The 22,957-nt window shown below is 44.8% G+C and overlaps 1 protein-coding gene across 2 annotated transcripts; it reads left to right on the plus strand.

Moving 5' to 3' along the window:
- Window positions 1-44: 44 nt before the first annotated feature.
- Window positions 45-21,755, plus strand: fgd1 (FYVE, RhoGEF and PH domain containing 1). 2 transcript variants are annotated; one of them, XM_061765686.1, is made up of 19 exons: window positions 1,462-1,495; window positions 4,717-5,221; window positions 8,627-8,812; window positions 8,892-9,054; window positions 10,334-10,913; window positions 12,508-12,597; window positions 12,671-12,819; window positions 13,929-14,085; window positions 14,719-14,857; window positions 15,577-15,635; window positions 15,706-15,852; window positions 16,501-16,593; window positions 16,844-16,923; window positions 17,016-17,046; window positions 17,154-17,255; window positions 17,854-17,982; window positions 18,063-18,221; window positions 18,569-18,715; window positions 19,050-21,755. In XM_061765686.1, the coding sequence occupies exons 2-19, from the start codon at window positions 5,164-5,166 to the stop codon at window positions 19,320-19,322; spliced, it is 2,742 nt and encodes a 913-aa protein (XP_061621670.1). In that variant the 5' UTR covers window positions 1,462-1,495; window positions 4,717-5,163; the 3' UTR covers window positions 19,323-21,755. The 2 variants fall into 2 exon arrangements, with proteins under 2 accessions (XP_061621664.1, XP_061621670.1); XM_061765680.1 differs by lacking the exon at window positions 4,717-5,221 and having other exon boundaries at window positions 45-1,495.
- Window positions 21,756-22,957: the final 1,202 nt, after the last annotated feature.

Below are 22,957 nucleotides of genomic sequence, written 5' to 3' on the forward strand. Positions count from 1 at the left end.
ATAGATAGATAGATAGATAGATAGATAGATAGATAGATGATAGATAGATAGATAGATAGATAGATAGATAGATAGATAGGTGGATGGATGATGGATAGATGCAGACAGAGGGATTGCGTTAGGAAAAAGTTATACATTGTACGTTTCACAGGCTTTACTGCAACCATGTTGCCACCTGGTGGCCAATACCAGGCATTGACAGTGAGACCGCTCATATACATCCACCTTGCACAATAGAAATACACTGAACGAAAAGAAATTATCGATGGATGGATAGATGGAATAATAGATGATGGATGCATGGACGATGGATGGAAGGTTTGGATGATGATGGATGGCACGAATGAAGAATGGGTGGGTGGATGGATGGATGGATGGATGGATGGATGGATGAATGGATGGATGGACGGATGGATGAATGGATGGACGGATGGAAGGAAGAATAGATGATATATGCATGGACAATGGATGGACGGTTTGGATGGCAGGAATGAAGAATGGGTGGGTGGATGGATAGATGGATGGATGGATGGATGGATGGATGGAAGGAAGGAATGAAGGATGAATGGAAGATAGATAGATAGGTAGGTAGGTAGGTGGATAGATAGATAGATAGATAGATAGATAGATAGATAGATAGATAGATAGATAGATAGATAGATAGATAGATGGACGGAGGAAGGAAGGAAGGAAGGAAGGATGCACCACCTTGCATAATAAACATAAACAGAATCAATACCAATAATCCGCAGTAGAAAATCCAACCCATATGCGTAAACCCAGTGGTCCCTCCAACAGTGACCGCCAAATGTGACCCTGCAGAGCAGACTGCTTCTGATGGAGGCCGACCAGGAAAAAAAAAAAAAAAAAAAAAAAACTCCAGGAATTCTTCCCTCAGTTTTCCTTTGCTTCAAGTTTCAGGAAGTGAGAAAGGAGGGAAAATGAAATCCAGACCACAGAGGCTTTGGGAGGCTGGGGGGCGGGGGGGCAGCTCTCGGATCAGATGTCCAGACAGAGGCGGAGTTGCAACATTCAACTTCACTTCAGCTCCCATTTTCACACAAAAGCTCAGAACTTGACCAGCTGGGAGACCGATGTCCATCTGGAAGAGTGTGTGTGTGTAGGTCTGTTAACAGTGTGTGTGTGTGTGTGTGTGTGTGCGGAATGAGAGAATGAAGCGGGAGCGTCGCTGAGTCGGCAGAAGCTGCTGAGTCTGCGCTTTGGTGGCGTGGCGAACATGTGGAAGAGGTGGACGCCAGGAGAAGATGAGAGCGAGCGGGAGGACAACGAGGGCGGGACAAGCGGCGGGACGCTCCCGGCCCACCATTGAGCCTTGAACCCATGAACCGGACTCGTAGCGCCGTGCTCGGCCTCCCCCCTCCTCCCTCTCCCCCTCCTCCTCCTCCTCCTCCTCCTCCTCCGTCGTCTTTCTCCAGTCACTTCAGCACCATGAGGTTCTCCTACCACCTCGACAACAACGCCGCCGGGAGGACAGGTGAGTAACTACAACAACAGCAGGGCTGGGTAAACTTTTTAGCCCAAGGGTCACATTTGATTTTGAAAATGGATGAAAGGGCCAGGTCATTCGTAGCTGAGGTGAAATATAGGGATATATACTGTCAAGAAAAAAGTTGGGTGAGCTCAAAATTTCAAAGGAACAAACTTCGATAACATTTGAAGTTTGGCTAACTAACTAAATGTTTTCCCACATTTCCCAACAAAGAAATACAAGCTTACAGAACTGTTGTCCCTGTAGTGAAGCCCAATTTCAAGATATGAGTCAAAACAATAATAAAAATGAAATCATTTAATTTTGGCAGCATGGTGTAGAAGGGGTTTCGCACGTCTGCCTCACAGTTGAGTGTGCGCTAGGCTCTCTCTGACAGCAGTGACATGTTCTCGGGGTACTGATGTCACGGTGATGTTGTGGTCCCCCAGCACCCTCTCCCCATCCCCCAATCCACTTAGGTCCACTTCCCCTGATTCCTAACGTGCAGCGAGCCACATGTGAAAGCTAAAAATAGATTCAGCTGCTGGATACACACGCACACACACTAAAAAGTGTCAGTGAGTGAGTGACCCAGTGACCTAAAGAGAGAGAGAGAGACACACACACACCCTCATTAGTGTGTGTGTTCATGAGGTGGGGTGTGGTGTGAGGTCAAATGTCAAGCCAGCAGATGTTGATGGCAGGGTGTGTTTGTTTTTCCTCAGATGTTGTAGTTGTTTTTCAGATCTGGACAGAGGTGGGGGGTTGGGGGGGGGGGGGGCACGGAGAGGTGCTGTTGATTTAATGACTGTCCTCTCTTTATCACTTCCTGTTCCATGTTTGCTACCGTGTGAGTGTGAGCATGTGTGTGTGTTAGGTGCTGGGTTGTTATTGAAGGTTTTGACACTGAACATCTGGGGTATGTTTGTTTTGATCACCCAGGCCTTGCTACAGGGAAGTAGACCAGTGGAACTGCTAGATTGTTTTAGTAGCCACGTTCACAATCGGGAAGTGGAATACAAGAACCTCCTTGATCACCACCAGAACCTTCTGTAGACAGGTAGAACCAAAGAACCTCTAGAAGTTTTTTTAATGGCCACAATCACAACCTTGTAGTGGACTACAGGAACCTTCTCAATCACCTCTACAACCTACCGTAGTGAGACCTAGTGAGACCTAGAAACATGGAATCTCTAGAATCTTCTTAATTCATTCCTGTAGTGGACTACATGAACCTCCTCGATCATCACTAGTTCCTACTGTAGAACATCTAGACCGTATAACCACGAGAACCTTCTTAATAGCTAAATTCAAGAACATTGAAAATCTTTCTAACAGCCAGGTTCACAACCTTGTAGTGGACTACTTGAACCACCTTGATCACTACTAGAACCTTCTGTAGAAGATCTAGACCTGTACAACCATTAGAACTGTCCTTATAGCCACAATCCCAACCTTGTAGTGGACTACCAGATCCTCCTTGAGTAAAACTACAACCTTCTGTAGAACAAGTAGACCTGTAGAACCTCTAGAACTTTCTTAACAGCCAGAATCTCAACCTTGTGGTGGATGACTGGAACCTCCATGATCACCGCTACAATCTTCTGTAACTCAGCTAGACCCGCGGAACCTCTAGGACCTTTCTAATTGCCACATTCACAACCTTGTAGTGGACGGCTGGAAGCACTTTGGTCGCCACTATAACCTTCTATACAAGCTCTAGAACCCTACTAATCAGAATCAGAATCATCTTTATTTGCCAAGTATGTCCAAAAAACCCACAAGGAATTTGTCTCCGGTAATTGAAGCCGCTCTAGTACGACAACAGACAGTCAATTGACAGAGAACACTTTTGATACATAAAGACATTTGAGAAAAAACAGTCACTGAGCAGTAAAGGGTTGCTAGTTATCTGGTAATGCCGGTACATTTTTGATTTTGATTTTTTTTTTACAATTGTGCAAAAAGATGCAGAGTCCTCTAGCACTTAGAGCAGTTCGAATGACTAATATTGCAATAGTCCGGTGCAATGACCATTGTGCAAAGAGTGCCGAGACTTCAAGCGAGTAGTTCTGGCGTGAGTGGCCGGTATTGGTCAACAACAGATATGCAAATAGCCACAATCACAACCTAGCAGAAACTCCTTAAGTACGACTACAGCTTTCTGTAGAACATCTAGACCTGTAAAAACGCTACAGTCCGTTAACAACCTTGTAGTGGACTACTGCAACTATCTTGATTACTACTAAAATCTTTTGTAGAACATCTAGACCTGTACAACTTCTAGAAGCTTCCTAATAGCCACAATCACAAACTTGTTTTAGACTACCAGAAAGTATGATTGCCATTACAATCTTCTAAAAAACATCTAGACCCATATAGCCTCTAGAACCCTTCTTAACCCTGCATTTACAACCTTGTCGTGGAGTACTAGAATATCCTTGATCGCCAGTACAACTGTCTGTAGAACTGCTAGATATGTAGAACCTCTCGTACTTTTTCAATAATCATGTTCACAACCGGCGGCACGGTGGATGACTGGTTAGACCGTCTCCCTCACAGTTCTGAGGACTGGGGTTCAATCCAGCGTGGCCCCTCCTGTGTGGAGTTTGCATGTTCTCCCCGTGCCTGCGTGGGTTTTCTCCGGGCACTCCGGTTTCCTCCCACATCCCAAAAACATGCTTGGTAGGTTAATTGACAACTCTAAATTGCCCATAGGTGTGAATGTGAGTGGGAATGGTAGTTTGTTTGTATGTGCCCTGCGATTGGCCGGCGACCGGTTCAGGGTGTACCCCGCCTCCTGCCCGACGAGAGCTGGGATAGGCTCCGGCACTCCCGCGACCCTAGTGAGGAGAAGCGGCTCAGAAAATGGATGGATGGATGGATGGATGTTCACAACCTTGTAGTAGACTTACAGAACCTCTTTGATTACCACCAGAATGTATAACATCAAGATCTCTAGAACCTTCTCAATTCCCACAGTATTGTCAATCACATAACATGTAACCACTCACTAAAAACAAAAAACGACATCATGTCCCATCATGCAACCACATTTCCCACAATGCCCTCTGAAGCACTCCTTGAAAGCACTCCAACTAGTTGTCAAGGTTACAGCCAGTCAGGTTTGGAAGTTATCATTATTTTGCGAAAATTGCGACGACCAATCGATGTCGACGCCGATTTGCTTCACCACCCAAAGTTGTCCCTAATGTTTTGGCTTACAGGCTGCTCCGGAGCAGTCATGTGATGTGACTCGCACATGTCTCGTTGAATTTGATCTCGTTGTCAAGGAGACCAAAAGTGAAGGGAGAAGAGGAGGAGGACAAGACACACCCCCTCCCCAGCCCTGTGAGGCTGTCTCTGCTGCACCGCCTGTCCGCCTGCCGGCCAGTCCGCTGGATTAGAATCAAGCGCTTCTAACCTACATCTCCGTCCAGATAGGAGCAGCAGTCTGCCTCCCTAACTCTCTCTCTCTCTCTCTCTCTCTCTCTCTCTCTCGCTCTCCCTCCCTCTGCGGCTTGCGCGCGCGCGGACCCGACCGAGCAGCCGGTTTCTCCGTCTTCTGCTTCTTTTTCTTCTTCTTTTGCTTCTTTTTTTCTTTCTTCTTATTCTTTTTCTCCGTGCATGTGGACCGGGCGAGCCGCGGTCTGCCATCGTCAACATCGTCGTTCATGAGCGGCCTGGTGCTGTGTTGTGCGATGTACATGGACAGAAGCAGCCTGAGCAGAGGTGAGCGCGCACACACGCACGCACTGCGCTGCATTGGCGCGCGCGTGCATGTCGACTGTCACATTTGCACGGAGGGGGAAAAAAAAAACACCCGCATGGGCACGCGGTGACCGACATCTCGCCGCAGTGAATGTAGGCTAGTGTGGCGCGTACACATCACTGCGTCCGATGCCAGCAGATGTGTGATGCTCCTCGTCGCGTGCACGCGCTGTCGCGGATCGATTCCTTTGCCATATCGTAGTCGGTGTAGCAAGCGTGAGCGCGTGCCTGCGTTCACTTGTCCTTCGAGGATGATGATGATGGTGAAACCATCTTCTGTGTGCAGACACACCCCCTCTCTCGTTCGCGCGTGCACTCGTCCGTGTGTGCACATTCGGCCCAGGCTAGGCAACATCAGAACCCCCAATGACCTCTAGAACCGGCACATTGGACACAACAACGCCACGCAAATCCAGAACCTGTACAGCCCTGATTGGTTCCTTCAACATCACCTTGAGAATATGCTTATGCCTGTAAAACCATCAGTAGGAACATCAGTAGAACCTTCTTTAGATCAGAACACGCTTAATCACGATCAAAGCCTGCTGTAAAACCTCTATACCGGTAAAACCGTCTTTTGAACCTTCTTAATTCCCACGTTCACAACCGTGTATTGGCCTACCAGAACCACTGTGATCATCACTACAACCTACTGGAATATCTAGACGCATAGAACCTCTAGAACATTCTTAATGCACGATTTAAGACTCTTCTAGTGGACGACCAGAATTACGACTTTATTCCGAGAAGACGTTCGTTCAAGGATTGCTTGAGGTATGTATTTAAGGTATTTAATACGATAAGCCAACAAAACCTTATGTAGTCTAGCAAGCTAGTGCAAGCACTAACGGTTGTACGTAAACATGCCGTTGTCGTTCTAAAGTTTTGGTGTGTTAAGTAATTTAATTACAATAAAGTAACTTTAGGCGGCACGAATCTGCTATAGAATATCTACACCCATAGAAAGTCTAACACCGTCTACATACACATGTCGTGACCTAACAGAACCTCCTGGAAAAACGCTACTATAGACCTGTAGAACGTCTAGATCCTTTTTAGCAAGCATGTTCACAACATTGTAGTGGCATACCAGAACCTCAATGATCACAACTACAACCTAGAGTAGAACATCTAGACGTAGAAACCTCTAGAACCTTCTTAATGGCCATGTTCACAGCCTCGTAGTGGCCTAGTAGAACCTATTTGATCATCACTAGAACATACTGTGGAACATCTAGACCCGTATAACCTCTAGAACCTTCTTAATGGCCATGTTCATAACCTTGTAGTGGTCTACCGGAACCTCATTGGTCACCATCCGCAGTAGAACATCTAGAAATATATAAACCTCCAGAATAGTCTTAATGCCCAAATTCACAACCTTGTATTTGACTACCAGAACCTCATTGATCACCACTAGAACTTGCTTTAGAACATCTTGACCTGTAGAAACACTGGGACCTTCTACATTCACATGTGGTGGCCTACAAGAACCATTTTGATCGCCACTTGAACCTGTTATAGAACTACTACACTACTCTAGTAGTGGACCACTAGAACCTCTTTGATCATCCTATGATTAAACATCTAGACCTGTAGGACCTTTAGACCGTTCTTAATGTGCACATTGACAACCGTGTAGTGGACTACTAGAACCCCCTTGACCACCACTAGAACCTTCTGTAGACCATCTAAACCGTACAACGTCTAACGCCTCTACACCTGTGAACTGTCAGTAGAAACATCAGTAGAACTTTCTTGATATCAGAACCCACTTGATCACGACCAGAGTCTGCTGTAAAACCTCTATACCTGTAAAACCATCTTGAGAAATGCCCCCATTCACAACCTTGTAATGGCCTACCAGAACCACTGTGATCATCACTACAACCTACTGGAACATCTAGACCAGTGATTTCCAACCTTTATGGGGCCACAGCACACCAACAAACAAAAATGTCACAAAAAGTGGGTACATTAATTACTGTATGTACTTCCTACCATCTAACAGAATAGCATTTTTGTGTTCTGTCTGTCACTATGCCTCACTGGCATAAATAGATGAACAAAGATACATTATTTCTTGTAAATAAATATTTTTTTCAGCAATTACGTAAAATTGTATAATTTCCCACGGCACACCTGAAGAGCGCTCACGGCACACTAATGTGCCCCAGCACGCTGGTTGAGAATCACTGATCTAGAACCATAGAACCTCGAGAACCTTCTTAATGCACACATTCACAACTGTGTAGTGGACTACTAGAACCTCTTTGATCACCACCAGAAACGACTTGTAGAACATCTAAACCGTACTACCTCTAAAACCTTCTCAATTGCCACATTCACAATGGCATTTCTGGAACTTCCTTGATGTTCACTTTACCAAATGCAGAGTGGTTAGACCTGTAGAATTTCTAGACAATTACAAATGTACAACCATGTTATGGTGTACCAAAACCTCATTGAAGAAGCTACTGTAGAACATCAATCCCCGTAGAACCTCTATAATGTTCTTAATGCCCACATTCATAACCTTCTAGTGGACTACAGAACCTCATTGATCACTACTAAAACCTGCAGTAGAACATCTTGATCCAAAAAAACCTTGGAAATCCCCTTAATGTTAATATTAACAACCTTGTAGCGGACTACTAAAACCTCCATGAACATCACTAGAACCTGCTGTGGAACATCTTGACCCAAACAAACACTAGAACCTTCTACATTCAAAACCATATAGTGATTCATTCCAAAATGATGATTGTTTAATCCACTTTTTTAGGGGAAACATCCAAGGGTCCTGTTGATGCATTCATTCAAAATTCTAAAAAGTTATTAAATGGAATGAGTTTTATTACTTTGAGAAAGTAATTGAAATAGTTATGCTACTATTACATTTCAACAGCGTAACTTGTATTTGTAATCAACTATATTTCCAAAGTAATCTTCCCAAAACTTGACTTGAATTGAAGGTCATTTGAGCAGTTTTGTTATTTCAGAAGTGAGTATCAAACTGGTAGCCTTTCGCATTAATCAGTGGCCTACCCAAGAAGTAGCTTTCAGTTTAAAAAAAGTTGGTGAGGCCTGCTCTAGAACCTTCATAGTGCCCACATTTACAACCTTGTACCAGAACCTCATTGACCATCAAACAGAATCTACTGTGGAACCTGTATCTACTCTAGACCTGTAGCTAACACAGCTAACATTTCTATACTGAAATGCTGTTGTATGTTTCTGGAGCTAGGAAGATTATGTTCCACCTAGCATACTAACTGATGCTAGCTGTGAGTACTCAATGACAAGTCATGATCTTTCAACCCTGACCCCCCCCCCCCCACCCCCCTCCCACCCCCTGCATGCCAGGTCCCCCATCCTCCTTGAGTCCTAGCTTGCTGGCAAAGAGTCTCTCTCTGGAGCCTCCTTGTGGCTCCCAGGAGCCCTCCTCCTCCTCCTCAAGTTCTGCCGGGCTCCAGGAGGAGGAGGTGAATGACACGGGACCACCACAGCTTAGTAAGAGCCGACTTCCTCTTCTCGGACCCAAGCCTCAAGGTAAGCACCACCTACTGTCGACAGCAGCAACTACACATGAATGACATCACTGAGTGACCTTGACTCGCCCCTTCTGCAGTCCCCCCCAAGCCGCCCCACCTGCAGCATCAGGTGGGAGCGTTGAGGACCCGACCCCGGGCACCAGACAAGCCGCTGCCCCCTCCGCCACCCTGCAAGCCCCACCGTCCTGAGGACCATGCTTCACCGACCTGCGTCCTGTCACTTATCGAAAAGTTTGAGCGGTGAGAGATGTGTTATGGTGTTGTTGCCGTCATGGTAATGTCCACGTCATGGGGGTGTCACCATCATGAAGATGTCAATGTCATGGGAATGTCACCATTATGGGGGTGTCACCGTCATGGTGATATCATCATTTTGGTGATGTCATTGTCATGGGGATGTCACCTTCATGGTGGCGTCACCACAAGTATGAATAGAAGACGAGATACGCCAGGACTCTGTAGCAGCCCGTCTCAGCAACATGCCATGTTGGTGGGGGCAACATTCTGATCAAAGGCAATACATGTACATTGAAAATAAATCATAACTTGTTCATTTCTCAACCGATTTTCACGAAGTTGACCTTTTTATCAACGTAAAAGCCTGTGCTATTATTAGTTCATTCCCAGTTCCCTTGTTGTGATTATACGGCGTTGTGATTATACGCCGTTGTGTGCACAATGTGTTATTTTGGTTTTTGTGCCGTCCACAAACAAGGAATGCGCTGACACTTTGCCCCCACTAGCTTAGCGTCGCCGTAGGCACGCAGCTCAAAAGGGCGAGTCGCATCGACCCGTTGTTCATATCTCTGAGTGTCATCGTTATGTTCACTGTCACGAAGATGTCACCGTCATGGTCACTGTCACAAGGATGCAAACGTCTTGAGGATGACAACATCATGGTGGTGTTACCGTCGAGGTCACCGTCATGGTGATGTCACCGTCATGCTTTCTGCGACAAGATTCAAAGCGATGATGTCATCTGACATGTGACGTATTGTTTTTTGTTTACATTGTTATACAATACACTTTTTAGTATATTTTTACTTGTATTGTTATTGTGCTTGTTGATCCATTAGTTATTGTACTTATCAATGTTGCATTGCTACATTTGTGATTGTATTTATGGATTCACTAACATGTTTTTATAGATGCATATACAGTAGATACATTATCATGTTTAATGATGCGGTATGTTAATAGTTTAATTATCATGCTTATTGAAACTTTATTTTTATTGATATGTTATCATATAGATAAATTATCATGTTTATAGATATGTCAGGTTTATTGATGCGGTATGTTTATTTTGACGTTATCATGGTTATCGATGGATTATATTTATTGATACATTCTCGTTTATTGATGCATTATCATGTTTGTTGATACATTCTTATGTTTAGTGATGTAATAGTTGTTGATAAGTTATGTTTATTGATACATTATCATGTTGTCTTGTTTTTTGGCATGTTATTAAGTTTATTGATACAATATGTTTATCATGTTAACTAATGTGTTGCAGTGAGCAGATCATCATGGTTCCTGACATCACCGGTGGGGCTCTGTGTCCCCGCCTCCTCGACACCCCCTTATCTCGACCTTCATCTCCACCATCATCATCGTCAGCCCCCACCGTCCCCGAGGAGGAGGAGGGGCTCCCCGAGCTCAAACATCACGATGACGTTGTGGAAGAAGGGGAGGGGCCAGAGGAGCTGGCATCTGTGGAGACGAGCAAGCACCCGCCGCCCGATCAATCGGGTCTGCCGCCCGAGCGTTTGTCCCTCCCCTCCTCCTCGCAGACCGACGGCAAGCTGGCTAATCGCGACAGTGGCATCGACAGCATCAGCTCACCGTCACACAGCGAGGAGCTCTGCTTTGTGGGCGTGGACGACAGTGGCGGCGGCGGCGGCGGCGTTTACTCCTGCGGCTTCCCCCGACTTTCCAGCTCATCCTCGTACGCCGGCGAGGGAGAGGACGGTGAGGCAAGGGGCGTGGCCAGGAGGAGGGACTTCTCGGAGGATGCAGACAGCGACCTGGATGAGGAGGAGGAGGAGAGTGAGCTTACCTTGGTGCTTCCAGCCCCCAGACAAGACTTGGCTGAGGTAAGACAGGAAGTTGTCATCTGTCGTGCGATGACCAACTTCCTACTCATTGTAATGACAATGACGCATACAGTGGTTCATTTGAATGAGAAAGTACAGCACCCTGAAACCGGTTGCTGTGACCAGTGAACAGAACCTCCTTAATCACCACTAGATCATCTATACCAAAGAAACTCTAGAATATTCTTACAGGTGCCATATTTATTGATTTATATTCAAACCTACTTTTTCTTTTATTTGGGATGTAATATTGTCTCTATGGTGCCTCAGTAAGCGTGTGAAATATGAATTCAAATCTGGGTCAAACAGAAGTAGCTGTCAGAGGTGCCCTTTCTGGACACTCATATGACAAAACCAGGGTGTTTTTTTTTTTTTTTTTTATCAAATTGACACTTTTATACTAAGTCCATGTTAGAGGGTCATTCTATGGAGGTCTAAATAGTCAAAATCGGGACCTTTAATACCCACGTTCTCAACCTTGTAGTGTACTTCCAGAACCTGTCGAGCACCACTGGAACCTGCTGTGGAACATCGAGACTGTAGAACCTATAGAACCTTCTCAATGCACACATTTACAAACTTGTAGTGGACTACCAGAACATCTTTGATTACCAATAGAAACTTCTGTTCAACATCTAGATTTATAGAACCTACAGTATAACCTTCTCAATAGACTTTACACCGGTCTGATCGGCGTTATCAGTATCGGTAACAATAATTACATATTATAACAAAATAATAGTCATTAGCATTTTATGCTGATCGGCTGATCGGCTTTCCTGTCATAAGTCGCCGATCCGTTCAATGACGTCATCGATCGGCTCCGCACAAGTCATTTAACTCCGCGTCTTCGTCGCGTATGAATCCAAAACCAAGTTTGTTTTTAGCCTTGCCACGTGTCTTGTTGCGCAGTACTGTAACCATCTGACGGCCAATAAAGTTTTTTCAATCTCGTTGGTGAAAAAACACATCGTTGGTGTGGGACTATTTTGCGGTGTCTCAAACGAACAACACCTAAGTTATTTGCAGTCTGTGCACAACTGAAGTACGTCGTGGGGAACGTCATCTAAATGCTTCAACACAACAAATTTGCTCGAGCACCTGAAGAATGTACACGAGGAGCATGCCGCGTTCAAGCAATGAATTGTGGGTGGGGGGGGTTGTTCAAAAGAGAAAAGTGTCGAACGGACTCAAACTCTGGACAACAACCGTCCAAATAGCTGGGACAGTGAGAAAGTTAGAATAAGCATGTCATTAACAGTATTCATTCAAATAATGTAATTGAAAGAAAGTAATTTCATTACAGTAAGTTAGCACCCATTATTTGTGTCAGTTGTTATGTTGATTTGATCTAAACTAAATCGGCCCCAAAAATCCTGATCGTGTAAAGCCTACTTCTCAATACCCGTATTTCCCAATTTATAGTGGATTCCCGGAACCTCTTTGCTCACCACTGGAACCTCCTGTTGAGAACTAGAAGCTCTAGAACTTATTGAATTCCAGGACTGGGTGATCATTCTTTATCCTCGATATATTTTGACCAATGCCTGTCACAGAGCAATATTACTGAGAATCATCTCATCGTGTTTGACAGTTGTCCGTCCAGCAGAGAGTGTTCAACATCGCCAACGAGCTCCTTCACACAGAGATCTCCTACGTTTCCAAACTCCACCTCCTGGACCAGGTCGGTCACCACGGCAACACACCCCTCACACAGGGTCCAGACTAGTCGACCGATGAACTGCTGTGCCCCGCAGGTCTTCTGCGCACGACTGTTGGAGGAAGCGCGCTCTCGCTCCTCCTTCCCATGCGACGTCATTCACGGAATCTTCTCCAACATATGCTCCATCTACTGCTTCCACCAGCAGTTTCTCCTGCCGGCCCTGCAGAAGCGCATGGAGGAGTGGTGAGCCGGTCTCAAACTACATGACTTGACAAGAGGTTTTGCGTAGTGTGCGCAAACCTGGCAACCCACCAGTCTGCTATGGTACAGAGTGCGGAGGCCACCCACCACATGAAGAAAGTATCAGACAAAGAAAACAAATAACATTGAAAGAATTTCCACATAATTAAGTGGTTTTAAGCATTAGGCAATTCATTATGTTTAACTAAATGACTAGGATTGGGTTCAAGTTACCTTGAATAAACTTTATTCAGAGTCGTACAGTTTGCTTCTGTAGGTTTGGTCTAGTATAGCTAAACTAGGTAGAATTCACATCTGCGGACAATGTAGTTTTCAGTGTTTTGGGATGTGGAAGGAAACCAGTGTTGGCTGGAGAAAACCCCCACAGTTAGGGGGAAAACATGCAAACTCCACACAGATTTGAACCCACAACTTCAGAAGTGTGAGGCAGATGTGCTAACCAGTCAGCTCCTGTGCTGTGCTACGGCTGTTTTTTCAGCCTTTTGGAATTATTATCCATGACCGAGTTCAGCCACTGTGTTAAGTGAAAAAGAAAATGTCTCCAGCCCGGTTTGGTGTCAAGGATGGAAAATAACACAAAACAAACAGGAGATATTGGAATGAAATAGTATTCCAGGCAATATTCAAACTAGCAGTCACAAATATTGCTGTAAAAAAACATATGACAATGAAAAAAACATTGTGAGATGATTCTCACTTATAGTTTGAGACCTTTTGTTGATGGTTCGTTCCCATCTCATCTCTGTGAGTTTCTTCTGCAGGGCTCCGCCGAAGCTGTATTTGAGTTCTGGAGGTTAGCTCAGGTTTGCCACTGCAAATGGCACATTTGTCACGTTTTCCGGCACTGTTACTCGCCCGCACTTGTGTTGACCTCTCAACACAAGTGAGAAACGCGACTGCCTTGTGTTATTTCAACATGAAAGCTTCTTGCAAATTCTACCCGATTTAATCATTTTCCACACACAAACCTGAATTGGTTACCAATTACATTTTAGACTTAAGTCAACGAAACAGCCAGCCAATATCCTTTTTGGAGTGTAGCGGGAACTCTGAATTAGATTCACGGATTATGCTTTTGACAAAATTCTTAGGGACTCGAACCCACGCATCGGAGACATCCTGCAAAAGCTGGCGCCCTTCCTGAAGATGTACGGAGAGTACGTGAAGAACTTCGACCGCGCCATGGAGCTCGTCAACACGTGGATGGAGAGGTCGGCTCTGTTTAAGAGCATCATACACGACATCCAGGTGACCGTCGCCTATCGCCACCATAGATAGCGTACTGTATACGCATCGACACCTCAATGAGCAGGTTGGCCTGTTGCGGTGATATGGCAGTGTGTGCGCCATATTGGATGTGGCAGATCTGCCCTGTAAATGGACTCAACTTCATTAAGCGGCAGCCTACATTGTGAAAAGATTCATGCATCTCATTCATTCATTTTAGTAAATCAGGAACAATGTATGTCACTTTTAATCGGATTATTGTAAATGTTTACTCCTCGTGTGTTTAGGATAAAGATAAGTACCAAACCAAGCAGAGAACGTTGTAGTCCCATGTGAAGGGTCCAATCCCGAGGTTTTAGTCCCGACTGTGTACTAGCCCCAACAGTAGGTGTTCGTCCCAAGAGAAGGTCATAGTCCAGAGAGATGTTTGTAGTCCTAAGCAAACGGTCTATAGAATGTTCTAGTCCTGATTCTAGTTTCAAGAAAAAAATTCTAATATGAGAGGAAGTTGAAGTCCAGAGAGGAGGTTCTGGGCACGAAAGAAGATATTTGTTCCAAGATAGTGTTCTAGTTCCTAGATACTGTAATAATCTCATCCCAAGAGGTTTTAGTCGACAGTCTACTAACGTGTTCGTGTGTATGTGTGTGTGTCAGAGGGATGAGCGCTGCGCTAACCTAACGCTCCAACATCACATGTTGGAGCCGGTCCAAAGGATTCCTCGATATGAACTCCTGCTCAAAGATTATCTACACCGCCTACCGGAGGACGCGCCGGACTGCAAGGATGCTCATAGTACGCACGCACACATGCACACACAGACATGAACACACACATGCACATACACAACACAGAGGTCCCTTGGCAGTTTAGCAACCTGAGTAGAGAAAGCACCAAAGCAGATTGATAGGGATTTGATATCAGAATCAGAATCATCTTTAATGAGAATTGATCAAATGCTAACATACTATCAGCTAGTATGCTAATATATTGCAAAGTAGCAACCTGAGTACAGAAAGCCCCAAGGCAGATTGAGAAGGATTTTACATCATGCTCTTTTCTAAAATACTTTTTCCAAGAGGAATTGCTCAGTTGCTAGCATGCTAACAACTAGTATGCTAACATGCAGCCAGATAGCAACCTGAGTACAGAGAGCCTGAGGGTACTGTTGATGTAGAAAAAGTTGACATTTTGCCCTTTTGCCAGTTACTATATGAATAACAACTGTTCAAATGCTCACATGCTAGCAGCTGGTATACTAACATACATAGGCCTATAGCAAGATAGCCGCCTGCGTACAGAAAGCCCCAAGGCAGATTGATATTGATTTGACATATTGTCCTCTTACCAATTACTGTATAAATGTCAATTGTTCACATTCTAGCAGGTGGTAAGCTAACATAAAGCAAGATAACATGTTATCTTGTTCTGCCTTTCGAGAACAGGTAATAGAAAATGGAAGGACATGTTAGCGTGTTGGTTGACGTCTTGTGACACGTCTTCTCTGTCTGCAGAGTCTCTGGAGCTCATCGCCACGGCAGCTGAACACTCCAACGCCGCCATCAAGAAGATGGTGAGAACTTTTAGTACCGTTTCCCAGAATGGGCGGCGGCAGTTGGGACTGACGGTTTTGTGACTTTCAGGAGCGAATGCGGAAGCTGCTGAAGGTCTACGAGCTCCTGGGCGGCGAAGAGGACATTGTGAACCCGACCAACGAGCTCATCAAGGAGGGGCACATCCTCAAATTGTCCAACAAGAACGGCACATCGCAGGATCGATACCTCATCCTGGTGCGGGCTCCTCTGTCTTCTACGTCTTTGTTATCAACACTCGCGGGAAGTCTAACCCAATGGTTCTCGAACCGGGGTCCCACACTTGGTCAAACATTTCTAACTTGTCAATGAATGACTGGATCCCAAGGTATAAAAGAGAATAAGGGGCTTTTGGGGTTTCTCATTTTTGATCAAGAACTTGAATTCTTGAAATGCTTCGGAAAGATGGATGCAACTTTCAAGCCAGGTTACTCCTGACCAACCTTTACCAAAGGAAAAGAGATGTTTTACTCACAATCCTAAACAGCAACAATATTAACAATAAAGCAAAAGACCACCAACGAAGTTTACAGAGTATGCGAAGAAGCTCGAGTTCCACGCTAGAGACTTAGGCCCACTGTCTTTGCCAATTTTCAGCGCCAAAGACTCCATGATTGCCTTCCACTGGGCTCCCTTCTTGTCATATGTGAAACTTTTTTTTTTTTTTTTTTTTTATGATTCCGTTCATGTTGTCTCTTTCTTAACAGAAATTAAAGTCGCTTTTCTTTTAAAAAAAAAAAAAAAAAAAAAAGGGTCCGGTTTATGAGGCGGTCCTTAGGAAAACGTGCTACCCTGGCCCCCCAAATTTTGAGAACCCGTGGTCTAACCCTCCTCGTGCTTCTCCAGTTCAACGACAGGCTGCTCTACTGCGTTCCCAAGCTGCGTCTAATTGCACAGAAGTATGGCGTCCGCGCTCGCATCGACGTGGACGGTATGGAGGTGAGTCATTCGAAATCCTAACCTGACACCATGGCATGATTATTACTGACGAGCCGTACGTTTTTTTTCTATTCGGGTTGCTGTCTTACCAACTGCTAGCATGTTAGCATTTTAGAAATTCTCGTTTGAAATAAAATCCTTGTCTTCCTAAGGTTTTTGTACACAGGTGGCTATCTTGCACAAAATGTTAGCATTCCAACTGTTAGCATTGTATCAATGCTCATCATGTTTTTCTTTTTTTACTGCGCAGCTGAAGGAGACGAGCAGTGCAGCAGTTCCTCGGACCTTCTTGGTGTCGGGCAAGCAGCGTTCGCTCGAGCTGCAGGCCAGGTAATGCTAATGCTAATGATCTCAGCACGCACAACTGCGCGACCTCTGGTGTTTCTTCTGCTCACCTTTCTTGACTCGCAATGTCTTTGCAGGACAGAAGAGGAGAAGAAGGACTGGATCCAGGTAGAGACAAAACACTCTGACAGGCAGGAAATCAAAGAACATCACTGAGCCTACCAGCCAATCAGAAGGCATGCATGTGTGTGTGTGTCTGCGTGTGTGTCTTGCAGGCCATCCAAGCCACCATCCAGAGACACGAGCACAGCATGGAGACATTCCGTCACCTGACTTGTTCGCTACGAGATGACGAGTCCACACCCCCTCACTCCCCGGTAACACACACAGGCGCGCGCGCACACACACAAACACACACAAAATCACACATTCTTGACAATGACATGAGTCGAAAAAGTTTTTCTTTGTCTTTTTTTTCCTCCATCTGGGATTTGCTTGATTTCTCCTGATATCAAACAAGCGTTTCCCCTCCGGCATTAATGAAAATGCGTGCAGATAATGTGAGTGCAAGGGCATCTCTTGGGGAAAACATGTGCCAATAAATGGACATTTTACATTTGCAACAAGTTAACATAAAATGAATGGTGTAAATTGCACTGCTCAGGGGAATAAACAACAATAAATAAATATAACTAATATGATAAAAATGTCAAATCATAATCATGATACATCAAAAGTTGAAATTCAATTAAGATTTTCATTGAAATGAAATATGCGATTGGCTGGCGACCGGTTCAGGGCGTACCCCGCCTCCCGCCCGAAGATAGCTGGGATAGGCTCCGGCAGCCCGCGACCCTAGTGAAGATAAGCGGGAAAGAAAATGGATGGATGAAATTAAATCATATTTTCATTGAAATGTAATTACATTCAATAGACGTAATAAAAGAAATGGCTACTTTTGCTTGCGTCCATCAGAGCTGTGCCGAGCTGGGCAAGCGAGCGCCGACGCCCATCCGTGAGAAGGAAGTGACGTTGTGCATGAAATGCCAGGAGGCATTCAACGCCCTCACCAGGAGGCGCCACCACTGCAAGGCCTGCGGTCACGTGCGTCCAATCGCAGCTCGCTTGCTCCGTCATCAAGCCGACCGACCGTAGCCCTCTAAGACTCCTTGTCTCACCTTCAGGTGGTTTGTGGGAAATGCTCCGAGTTCCGTGCCCGCCTCTCGTACGACAACAACCGCACGAACCGTGTATGCGTGGACTGCTACGCCATGCTGGTCGGCGTGTCCCCGCCGCCTTCCGTTGTGGCCGGCGGCAGCCAGAGGAGGCGCTCCATCCTGGAGGTGAGAGTGATGTCAAGGTCACAGTTACGATGAAAGGCGGCAAAATGAGTTGCTCATTTTCAAGCGTCGTTGTGACGTAGTTATGGTACTCCTTATTCAAAGACCTGCCCACTCAACTCAAGTTCGCGTGACGCGGCATCGCGACAGCCAATCGAGGTCGAGAATATTCACGTCTTGGATTTCTTGAGCATAACAATGGAGAATAAAATGAGCCAGTCCAAATTATCTTGCAAACCTGATAAAAGGAATACTGAAATATATACTGTATGTAGGTATCATCACAGTGGCGTGAGACCTTTAACACTTGGGATTTACTCATGACTTACCACCTCTGGCTGTCACCATAGAAACAAGCTTCGTTGGCGGCCGAGAACAGCGTCATGTGCAGCTTCTTGCATCACATGGAGAAAGGGGGCGGCCGGGGCTGGCAGAAGGCCTGGTTCGTCATCCCCGAAAACGAACCCCTGGTGCTCTACATCTACGGAGCTCCTCAGGTGGGCCCTGAACGCAACATGAAGACACATTGGGTGGATATATACATCAACAAGACAAGCATTCACAATCAAATTCACACCTACGATGAACCTAACATGCATGTTTTTTGTTTTAATATGGGAGGAAAACCCAATGCAAGCACAGGGAAAACATGCAAACTCCACACAGGTAGACCCAAGCCCAGAACTGTCAGGCAGATGTGCTCACCACCACCGTCGACCATGCTGCACAGACCTGAAAAAGCATATGCCTAATGATGTAGAACATGGGCTATTTTGTCCTCATTGCGCGCACACACAATTACCCATTACCCAATTACCCGTGTGTTTTCAGGATGTGAAGGCGCAGCGCAGCATTCCTCTGATTGGCTTTGAAGTTTCCCTCCCGGAGTCATGTGACCGCCTGGAGCGTCGTCACACCTTTAAGATTTCCCAGAGTCACCTGACGCTCTACTTCAGTGCAGACGGCGAGGAGCTCCAGCGCCGATGGATGGATGTCCTGTCCAGGGCCGGGAAAGGGGAGGAGCCCCAGCTTCACCAGCCAATTGTGGAGAGCGTGGAAGAAGAGGGGGAGGAGACGGACGGGGCGGAGGTCGACAACACGTGATTTGATTGAATGAGTGATGACGTCGGGGGGTGGTGCCGACCATTGGAGCTTATTTAACCTGCATGGACACAGGGTGGGACATTACCCATAAGCCTCTGCACAGCTGTGATGTCACATGCTGACTGAAAGCACAATCCTATGCCTCCTGACGCCGCCATTTTGTTTTGATAACATCATCCACTACACATAATGCTCTGCAAAAGGCAAGTCATGACGCCCCACCCCAAATGGAAGAATTGTGACTTCATAATGGCCATTATTCATTTTATTTTTTTTATTTCAGGTTTTTATTATATTATTTCATTCCATCTCGTGTTATTGAAGATGTAATGTAAGAAAACAAATCAAGAAACTAAACAAATGCGGTGGACACACAGAGGAGAAACCAGGATTTAGACGGAGCCCGTTTGCCAGTCATTCTCTTCTTCTTCTTCTTCTTCTTCTTCTTCTTCTTGTCATTCTGATGATTTGCTGTTGGATGTTTTGTGCGTGTGTTTGTGTGTGAGCGCGGGTGCATGTGTGTGTGGTTTACTTGATACCAAACCAACTTTTGTAAATATAATTTATTCACCTGCAGTCACATGACCATGTCAGCAGGAGGGAAGAAGTCGGGAGCACCAAGCCTCGCGTAGCAACTGACTAGCTTCCTGGGATGGAGCAGGCTCTTTTTGCTAAAATAGGCAAATCTTATTCTGGAACTTGGATGGTTTTTGTTCATTAGGATCACTGCATTTGTGGGAATGTTTTTTTTCCATACTTGGCTTTCATTATGTGTTTTTACTATGTTGTTTTTAGGGTTAAGCCTAGAGTAGCGATTCGGGGGGCATGCTCTTTGTGCTAAGCTAGGCTAATCTTATTCCGGAACATTGATGACGGTTGTTTATTAAGATAACCACATTTGTGTAAAAACTCTTTTTTTTTTAAGACTTAACTTTGAAAGCGCGGTTTTACCGCTAAGCCTAGCGTAGCCGCTGGCTAGCTTTCTGGAAGGGATAAGGCTCTTTGTGCTTAGCTAGGCTGATATGTTCCTGGAACGTAATGTTTATTCATTGAGATCACCACATTTGTGTGAATGTCTTCTTGTTTTGTTGCCAACTTAGGTTTCAGTGCGTGTTTTTAGCATTAAGCCTAGCGTAGCAACTGACTAGCACCCTGGGAAGGAGAAGACTCTTTGTGCTAAGCTAGGCTCATCTTATTCTGTAAATTTTATGAGCTTTGTTCATTAAGATCACTGCATTTGTGGGAAAATCTGTTTTTGTTTGTTTCCAACTTGGCTTTCACAGTTTGTTTTTACCATGTTGTTTTTAAGGCTAAGCCTTGCCCTTTTTGCTCAAATAGGCTAATCTTATTCCGGAACTTTGGTGGCGTTTGTTCATTAAAATCATAGCGTTTGTGTGAAAGTCTTTGTTGTTGTTCTTTCCAACTTGACTTTCATGCTGTGTTTTTAGCGCCAAGCCTAGCGTAGCAACTTAGTAGCTTCCTAGGAGGGACCAGGCTCTTTGTGCTAAAATAGGGTAATCTTAGTCTAGGACTTTGATTACTTTCATTAAGATCACTGTGTTTGTGTGAAAGCCTTTTTTCAACTTTCTTTTGGCTTTCACTGCGCGTTTGTTGCCTGTTGGTTTTAACGTGTGGCGCTCCTCTTCCCTCAGTGATGTTAGAAGGAAATGGCCTTACAGTTGATCATTTTTTTAATGTACTCTGAAGCTTCTGACTATGTGTCTTTGTGCTTTAGTCGACATGGTGCTGAATGCTAGATGACGTCTATTGCTGGATGATGACAATTCCTTCCCTTTTGCGAGCTAGCGGACAAGCTAGACTCCGATCCTTCCAGTCGCGTGACTCGTTCCAAGTGACAGCAGACGAGCGGGGCTGATGTTTACACGTGGTCACAATGTGGCGCTGTGAGTTCTGAGTGAACTTGTGCCAAATGCAGTGTTCTATTGTAATAATGTTATCGTTGTTGGGCTTCTTGCCTCTGGTGAGTGTGTTTCTATTTTTACAGTTCACACGTAGGGTATCGTGGACTGTAAATGGCTGCTGTTACCATGGAGACCAACACATCTTCAAATTAAAGTCACGTGAATGGACTTTCTGTTACAGCTTATCCCTAATAAAAGATCTCTCGTTCTAGTAAGCCCTGAATTTTTGGGAGCCCCATGTTGCCATAGCAACCGCGAGGCTCCTAAACCTGCTCTTTGGTGTTGTCGTGGTAAACACTAACATCCACACCGTATAGTGTCTTGTTGCTATGGTGGGTGCCAAGTTCCTGTGCTGCTTGGTTGCTGTGGCAACAGCAGTGAGAGAGATTGACGATTCATGAGTGTGATTGGTTAGTGGCCGGCCACTGCCTTCCTTGAACCTTGTCTGTCACTTTGCCTTGTGAATGACATCACGTGTTAAAGAAATTAAAATAAAGCATTAACAAAAGGATCGGCCGACTACTGTCTTATCTCCCCCCAAAAAATACTCTATACAAGTGGTCAGGTCATTCTTGGGTGCGGTTCAACAAAAAGTTAAAAAGCATATGTAAAATATACAAACTGGTTTAGTTTTTATTCATAAATTATGTAAATATGAATGCATATTTATATACATTTATTTTGTTTATTTAATTAATGAAATAGTTCTCGTTTAGTCGTAGTATTCATAATTTATTTGATGTTTTTTTTAAATAAACTATACATACCATTGTTTACTATTTATCTGTTATATTTTTTTATTTATATCCATCCATCCATTTTTGGTACTGCTTATCCTCAGTAGGGTCGTGGGGTGTGATGGAGCTTATCCCAGCTGACTCTGGGCGAGAGGCAGGGTAAACCCTGAACTGGTCGCCTGTTTTTTCCCAATGTATATGTAAAGCTAGTGCCCCCGCGACCCGACCTCGGATAAGCGGTAGAAAATGGATGAATGGATGGAATTTATATGTACTATTTTTGTTTTCATGTATTCATTTCGGGAAAAAAGGCTAAATTTCTACTACATATATTACAGGATTCTTGATCATGTCCAACCTTGATTTAGCTTCAAAAAGTCGACAAGGAAACCTAATAAAGTGGTTTTGTTGATAAACGCTCATCGTTTTAATTTTAGTAAAAAACAAATGATAAACATGATGAACATAAGTCAAACCCAGACATTGAACTCTGGGGCGTCACTTCCTTCTGCCACTGTTTTTTATTATTATTATTTTTTTAAAGACTGAGTCATTTTAAGGTATTTATTGAATCCAGTTGAAAGAAACACAACACACATAGCCCCGCCTCCTGAGAGCTGCCCGGCCTGTTAATAGGTCACGTGAGCTGTCCATGTATGTCCACCGATTGATACGACGTCACCTCGGATTTTCCCCTAAACGCCCACTCGCTGCTCACAGAAGGACGAAAACAAACAAGAGGGGCGGCAGACCGGAAGACACGAGCAGAAAGCGGCAGCTGATTGGCTGTTAAGGTTCAAAACTGCGATACTATTGGTTAGAAGGCGATCGGCCTTTCTTGGAGTCCAACCCCTTGAGTGTAGACCTAGAACAGGTAGAATCCGCGATAAACTTCTAAATTCAAAATATTTCGCTCGCAAATATGTCACATGAGTCATCTTTTCAATAATCATTTTTAGCACTTGCTCTCACGAGC

Source organism: Phyllopteryx taeniolatus, chromosome 1 (assembly GCF_024500385.1).
Source record: "Phyllopteryx taeniolatus isolate TA_2022b chromosome 1, UOR_Ptae_1.2, whole genome shotgun sequence".
Taxonomy (NCBI): Eukaryota; Metazoa; Chordata; class Actinopteri; order Syngnathiformes; family Syngnathidae; genus Phyllopteryx; species Phyllopteryx taeniolatus.

What these genes read in the sequence shown, in the direction of transcription:
- fgd1 (XM_061765680.1), top strand. Translation starts at nt 1,342, where the DNA reads ATGAACCGGACTCGTAGCGCCGTGCTCGGCCTCCCCCCTCCTCCCTCT. An exon ending in TCTCGGACCCAAGCCTCAAG is followed by an intron (nt 8,813 to 8,891) that starts GTAAGCACCACC and finishes CCCCTTCTGCAG; the next exon opens with TCCCCCCCAAGCCGCCCCAC. An exon ending in GCATCATACACGACATCCAG is followed by an intron (nt 14,086 to 14,718) that starts GTGACCGTCGCC and finishes TGTGTGTGTCAG; the next exon opens with AGGGATGAGCGCTGCGCTAA.